The sequence below is a fragment of the Meleagris gallopavo genome, chromosome 1 (assembly GCF_905368555.1).
Source record: "Meleagris gallopavo chromosome 1, MGAL_WU_HG_1.1, whole genome shotgun sequence".
Lineage (NCBI taxonomy): Eukaryota > Metazoa > Chordata > Aves > Galliformes > Phasianidae > Meleagris > Meleagris gallopavo.
Window position 1 is genome coordinate 130385657 of NC_139404.1, and position 7415 is coordinate 130393071.

The 7415-nt window shown below is 44.2% G+C and overlaps 1 protein-coding gene across 1 annotated transcript; it reads left to right on the top strand.

Annotated features, from left to right (window-relative positions):
* Positions 1-805: 805 nt before the first annotated feature.
* LIPT1 (lipoyltransferase 1) lies at positions 806-2679 on the top strand. The gene is made up of 2 exons (XM_003203142.5): positions 806-918; positions 1213-2679. Exon 2 carries the CDS (start codon positions 1485-1487, stop codon positions 2604-2606), a length of 1122 nt encoding a protein of 373 aa, XP_003203190.1. The 5' UTR covers positions 806-918; positions 1213-1484; the 3' UTR covers positions 2607-2679.
* Positions 2680-7415: the final 4736 nt, after the last annotated feature.

Consider the following 7415-nt stretch of genomic DNA (forward strand, 5'->3'; position numbering starts at 1 on the left):
AGAGGTTGAACCCTTCCACCAATATCCCATTACATTTTGTTGCCATATGACAGATGGCAGCAGAGAGGCAATCTGACACAATTGTGTCTGACATGGATGAAGTGGATGAAGCAAAGGTGCATCACTGAATTCTTCCATGCAGAAAAAAATGGCACTCATTGACATTCACTGACACTTGCTGAATGTTTATGGAGACCAAACAGTGGATGTGAGCACAATGAGGTGGTGCATTTCAGCAGTGGTGACAGTGACAGTGGGCCACCTCCACTGCCGTATTTTGTTACAAGCATGGCAGGTAGGCACTTGTTCATCACTGGTGAAAATGCATAGCTAATGGTGGTGGCTGTGTTGAAACACAGTGTTTTGTAGCTGGGAATTTGCTCTATCAAACAGTGTTATTATTTGCTTTGCTGTAGTTTCCATGCAAATAAATAGGAGGCATTACTTTTGGAGCATCTACATACAAAAATTCTGGGGTTATATTCCCAAACTGCTTCTGCAAATGATTTTGCTGTTTCGTTAGAATAATGATACCAGCCTGCTGTTTCTTCCTAAATCACCTGTTTTTAGAACTAGGAAGAAAAATTACTTCCCATCTGTCACTGTTGCAGAGGAATAATCCGTGAGAATGCACACAAGCCACTTTCCCAACGTTTTTATGTACAATTCTTCAGGTCTTGAGACTTCCATATTGGGGAAAAATGCAAGATAAAAGCATGCAACGCATCCTTTACGGTACACCAGCAATAATACGGATTCCTCTGAGGATAAAACTTCAGCTCCTGAAAGGTTATGGCAAACTCGAAGAAGCGCCTGCCCCCGCACCTCTAACCCAGGAAGCGGAAGGGACTGAGCAAGCCGCTGAGCTGCCGTGGCGCGCATGGTGGCCGTGCCCGCACACCGTCATCCCTCTCCGCGGTGAGTAGAAAATGGGGGGAGGAAACGCGATGGCGGCTGGGGGGTGCGTCGCTTAGTTGCCTCGCGACGGGGCTTGCCGCCGTACGGGAGAACGGTGAGGGAGCTGTTGTTCGCTGAGCAATGGCGGCCCGGACGGGCTGCACTCGGCGTGCACGGAGGGCTCGGCTGACGCGTCTATAGGGAGCTGCTGGCTGAAGCCATGCTGCTGCAGTTCAGTGGATCGATATGCACCGAGCAGAACTGCATGGGTTGAGAGGAGGAGAATCGGTCCCATTAGTTCCCTTGGCCTTCCAGGCACCGAGGATAGCCTGCTGCAAGGAGGAGCATTTCTGACAGCCTCAGCTTGTATACTAAGCACACGTCAGGGTGGGACAGCATCAGGAGCCTCCAGAGGAAAGCATTTCTACTCACGGCAGTTTAAGAACGTTGCTACTTTGGAAGGAGCATGACTGCATCATGACTGCAACCAGTAGTTCCTCCCTGTCACAACTGCGGGCTGTGCGTGTGCCACATTCAGCTCTACTAGCACATACAGGCCTTTTGCCCACCGTTCCATTGTTAAGACCATGGTGCTGCAGTCCTCATTCAAGAGCTGCCTGCCGCTGTCGTGCCTTCTCAGGACTCCCAGAGCTGGCTTTGGAGGCACAGCTAGTGGGGGGCTCATCATCCAGTCTCTGTCTAATGATGTTTACCAAAATCTAGCAGTGGAAGACTGGATCCATGACCACATGAATTTGGAGAACCGGCATGTCCTTTTCCTGTGGAGAAATTCCCCAGCTGTGGTAATAGGAAGACACCAGAATCCCTGGCAGGAGTGCAACCTCCAGCTGATGAGGCAAAAGAACATAAAGCTAGCCCGGAGGAGGAGCGGGGGTGGGACGGTATACCATGACTTAGGCAATATCAATTTGACTTTTTTCACAGCCAGGAAAAAATATGAGCGAATGGAAAACTTGAAACTAGTTGTGAAGGCACTGAAAGCCTTGCGGCCACAGTTAAATATTCATGTCACCGACAGGTATGACATCTTGCTAGATGGGCAGTACAAAATCTCAGGTACTGCTGCAAAGCTGGGGCGGACAACTGCTTATCACCACTGTACCTTACTCTGTAATGCCAATAAATTTCTTTTATCTTCTGTACTGAAGAGCCCTTATAAAGGACTGAAAAGCAATGCCACTCCCAGTGTGCCTGCCTCAGTGAAAAACCTCTTTGAAGAGGATCCTAGCTTAACTTGTGAGATGCTGCTGGATGCCATCGCTGAAGAATATGCCACACAGCACAGAATAGATCATCACATCACCTTAATAGATCCAACTGATGAGACTGTGCTTCCTGGAATCAATGATAAATCTAAAGAACTACAAACCTGGGAATGGGTGTATGGAAAGACACCGAAGTTCAGTGTTAGCACATGTTTTAACATGATCTATAAAGATTCTGTTCTTGATGTTAAAGTGGACATGGATGTAAAGCATGGAAGAATTGAAGCCTGTGACATTGATCTGCCGCAGCAGTGGCTTCCACCAGCACTGTGCAGTGAGCTAGTGAAGAGCCTTACAGGCAGTAAGTTTTGCCCAAATGAAACCACTGCACTGTCAAGCACACTGCTGAGAACATGTCCACAAGATTATGAGTTGCACAGAAAGTGGAATCTGTTATGTGAGAATATGACAATGTTAATGTGATTTGTGTTGTGAAATTGTCAGATAAACTCCTGCTTTTTCAGATTATTTATTAAAAACAAAATTAAAAGATTGATTTCTATAAGCTTCTTTTCCTATCTATTAGCCTTTAAGCTTTTTAATGTTGTGCTTTTGTTCAGTATTACCTGCTAGCAACTAGATTTCACTCTGCCTGCACCTGAGGTCAAGCTGCAGAATGTAAGCCCCTGTAACAGGTAGCAGCCTTCATTGCTCCATGCTGACAGACATCATCACTGCTTAAAACAGAATATGCTGCAGGCCTCCCCCCTTGTTTCTGTAGGAAAGAAGGTACAAATTGCAGATGGGGATTAGATGGGATAGATGGAAAACTGCTGCTGTGCTGCTGCACTTGATTCTTAGCCTGTATCTCATTTCCTGCAGATAGAAACTCAAAGACCATGCCTCAGTCCCTGAGCTGTGTGGAAAGGGATGTCCCCCTTGTTCCTGGTTGGAAATCCTGTCCTGCAGTGCTGGTGACCCTCTTCTCATATTTACAAGGGTGTTAGTAAGCTGCACTTGCAGCTGTCCCTCTCAGTTCCACACTGGATTAGGGGTTTGCACATCTATGTGCAGAAGAGACAGGAGGGATTAGAAGTTGCAGTGTGGAGGATTATATGATGTGGCAGAAGAGGCTGAGATGTGGACCACATGTGCCTCCTTTGTACCCAGGACAGTGACCCAGGTGTTGTTCAAACAGTGGATTCATTACCCCATGTGCAATGAGCCACATTCCCACGGACAGGAGAATTTCTTTTATTCAGGCAACGGTGCTGGTGGAAGTTTCCACAAACCAAGAACAATAATTCAATTTTCTTCACTGTATTTATACATTAAATTCCTAAATATTCTGCCAGAAGAGGCACGTACTACCTACATATTCATAAGCTTAAGCAATCATTATACACCATCCCCTTCTGGCTACTTTCCTGGCCATCTGTGCTTGCACAGGGTTGCTGAGGGGTCTTACATGACCCTCATTGGTCATAGGGAATGCTCCCCTTACCCTTTTTTTCCTTTCCTCATTGCAGTAGAACAAGCTGAATAGTTCTCTTGCCAGTTTTCCAAGGGGAACAATTGTCATTGATTAATCAGGTTATATAAATTGTCTAATGCTAAGACATTCTGCTATAGGATAAGCAGTACTTGATCAAAGGTTTCTACAGTCATGTAGGGTCTGTTCAGCTTGCTGACAAGAAGACTCTGGGGACTTGATAGTGGTCTTTCAGTATCTAAAGAGGAGCTATAAGAAAGAAGAGGACAGACTCTCTAGTAAGGTCTGTTGTGATAGGACAAGGGGAAATGGTTTCAAACTAAAAGATTTAGACTAGATCAAGATTTTTTTTTTTTTATAAGAGTGGTGAGGCATGGAACAGGTTGCCAGAGGTGGTGGATGCCCCAACCCTGAAGACACTCATGGTCAGGTTGGATGGGACTCAGCACGCTGATGTAGTCCCTGTTCATTACAGGAGAGTTGGACTAGATGACTTTTAAGGGTCCCTTCCAACTCAAATGATTCTATGATTCTGTGAATTGGTGTGTAAGCCACAAGTGGGAAGACCTATTCTACATTACAATATGCACATGTAAACACAAACCTCCTACCACCTAACAGAAAACTTGCTAGTGGAAGGAAGTAGTGAACTGAAAGTGGTAATTTTCAGGTTAAATCACAGTAATAACTCAATATAGGAGTACTATTCTTAAATAAAGGCTTGAGATTTATTTCTCTATTGTTGCAGAATAACCAGAATGCAATTTTTACCAGGTCAGAATAGAAGCAGTTTATTGTTACAACTGTAGGAGAGAACACAGCACAGCAAAGTGATGGGCTCTGCTGGTAGGAGCTCTGCCCAGATGAATCTGTTAGAGAGCTTACTTTTAGGCTATACAACACTTTCAGCAAGCTGCCTTTGAATAGTACTTAAAATTTAAGTGGTGTGTTCACCAAGCGAAAGAGACATAAATTCACCCTGTGGAGGTGCAAGCACATCACAGTAAATTCCGCCTGGGACACAATATGTAGTACAACTCAATTTATGTAGAGATCTTTTCTAGAAGGTTAACGGGGGCCATGGGACTCGAAAGCACCAAGTTCAGAAATGGAGCTCAGGGCTTGTTACTGGATGAGGTATTGAAACACCAACAGTTTACCACTTCCGAAGATAAGAGAACTGGAGGAAAATCAGAACAAATAAAGTGGATTGAGAAGCGCCAGTGTCAAGTAGGCAAGAAAAAATTTTGCTGTTAGGGCAAGATAAAAAAGGACTGGCATAAACAAAAGAAAGTAAAGGAGCAATGATATTTATGTCCTTCAGGCTGTCCTAATTACATTTCTCAGACTGTGGCATGGAGGAAGAGACTCTTCCATTCCTCCTCCTGCTATAGTCTGTTACAGCTCCTCTACTTCTGCTAGTGTTTCCAGGAGCAAGATATTGAATTTGCAATGCCATGAGTTTAGTCTCACTGTCTTTCTCCTGACATGCAATGCAGAGATAAGCATTGCTAACTAATTCAGTAAGAGGCTTAGTCTGCCACCAGACAGCAAGAGATTGCAATTGCTCTTGAATTTCTGGCTATAAGCCTGCAACAAAGGCAGCTGCTACAACTGCTGGAGGTTTTTTAGCAGCATTGCCTATGCCAGAATGCCAATTAAAAACTAACTTGAGGTAGTCCATGAAGGCTAGAAGGTATTCCCGTTTTGTATTTTGCCCCATTTTTCTTCAGGTGGGTCATCTGAAGATAATCTCCAGCTAACCCAAGTTCACTGTCACCCTGGAAGGCTAGCCTTTTCTGTTAATCGCTGCCTGATTTCACAAGGCTTAACAGCATACAAGAGCTGCTTTCTATCAGCCCAACTTGGATTATACCAACTGATAACAGTTCACAGTTCTCTAGATTTCTGAGTTTCTTCTCATGTATGGAAATCCTTTTGCTGTCTTATACCTTCAGGAGTGCACAGGGTGTGAACAGTAACCACACCTCCGGGTTGCCCCTGAAAAGAGGGTACATTAGGCCCTCTGGACTCTAAGGTGCTCCACAAGTACACTGTTTTATCTAAGTGAAAGGTAAATTCAATAGGACACTGCTCAAAGGTATTATCCTTGGTCCACATCACCTGCAAAGACAGGCTGAGGAAGCTGGATTTGTTCAGCCTGGAGAAGAGAAGGCTGCAGTGAGGTATTCCAGTATTTAGAAGGGGATTATAAACAGGAGGGGAATCGACTTTTTACTTGGTAGACAGTGATAGGACAAGGGGGAATGGTTTTAAGCTTAAGAAGAAAAGGTTTGGATTGGATGTCGGGGAAGTTCTTCACAGAGAGAGTGGTGAGGTGCTGGCACAAGCTGCCCAGAGAGGTTGTGGATGCCCCATCCCTGGAGGTGTTCAAGACCAGGCTGGATGGAGCCCTGGACAACATGGTCTAGTGCCAGGTTTGGAGGTTGGCAACCCTGCCTGTAATTGGGGTTTGAACTTGATGACCCTTGGGGTCCCTTCCAACCCAAGCCATTCTGTGATTCTGTAATTCAGAAGCTCTTTTTACCTAAACATCTACATGTTTTAGGAGAGTAATGAATTTACATATACTGGAGTTTCTTTTGTGGGTGCTGGGACTTCTCCTGATTGTCTAGTTCCCAGTTCCCTTATTCAGGGAGACAAAGGCTATCAGCTCACGGTCACCGCTGCCAAAGTGACTATGCAACCTGACAATAACCAGAGACTAAACAAAGACATCAGGGGTCCTCCAGCTGAGTGTCTAGTCCAAACCTCACCATGTAGGTTTTAATTGTTTACAAAATACAGAGGCTCATGCTAGAACCAGAGGCAGGGAAGGGGCTAATTGGCCCAGTAAGGACTGACTATTCCATAACTCACTGGAGCAGCTCAGCACAGGGTGGCAGCATACCACTTCAGTGTCATCCACACTCACATCGTATTCATAAGCAAACTAGACTTTCCTAACCTACCACTCCTTGATTTTACCAGAAATACAATTACCTTTCTCCCTTTTATTTTACCAGAATTTCAATCACTTTTCCCTCTTCTTAGCTGGTACCAGGAGGCATAGCCTTGCCTGAACAATCCAGATTTTGACCTAACTACATACATGAGTGGCAGCATAAAATATGACCAGAAATCAGTAAAATGATTGCATACCCTGTGCTCCTACATTGCTCTGATAAAATAAATGCTGAAGAGGGTAAGTTTCTAGTCATTTATGTCCATTTCTCTTCATATAGTGTTCTTACTGACAATTAAGGGAACTATGTAAAGATAAAGAACTTAGAAAAACTGTACTGCACTACAACAGGTATGTCACTGAGGGTCTAGTAGTATAGATATATACAGACACTACATATTCTAAAGATCTGGAAAGAAATCAGTAGCCTTAGCTATTTTGCAGTCAGAAGCACAGGAAGGTCTATAAATGAAGAGAGAGAAGATCAGGATTACCTCCTGTGCTACCAGTACAGGACCACATCACTGGGCTTACTGCTGAAATAAAGAAGTGTATGGTATTACAGGTGCAGAAGGCATAAGGCACCCATCAGTCCTGAGTTTAAAAGATCTCAACTGTTAACTGAGTACTAAGATTTAAAGGTGATCTGAAATATTGATGGTGGCTTTTCATCTAGCCCCTGTATGTCTGAAATCCGGGCTAGGTGAAAACATACAAAGTTTCACATTCAGGATGCTTAATGTATTCACAATGAACTTCCTCTCATCAATAGCTGATCTTTGAGACATTACCTGGCTTCTTGGAGTCGTAAAAGAATTTAAACAGATGACTTAAA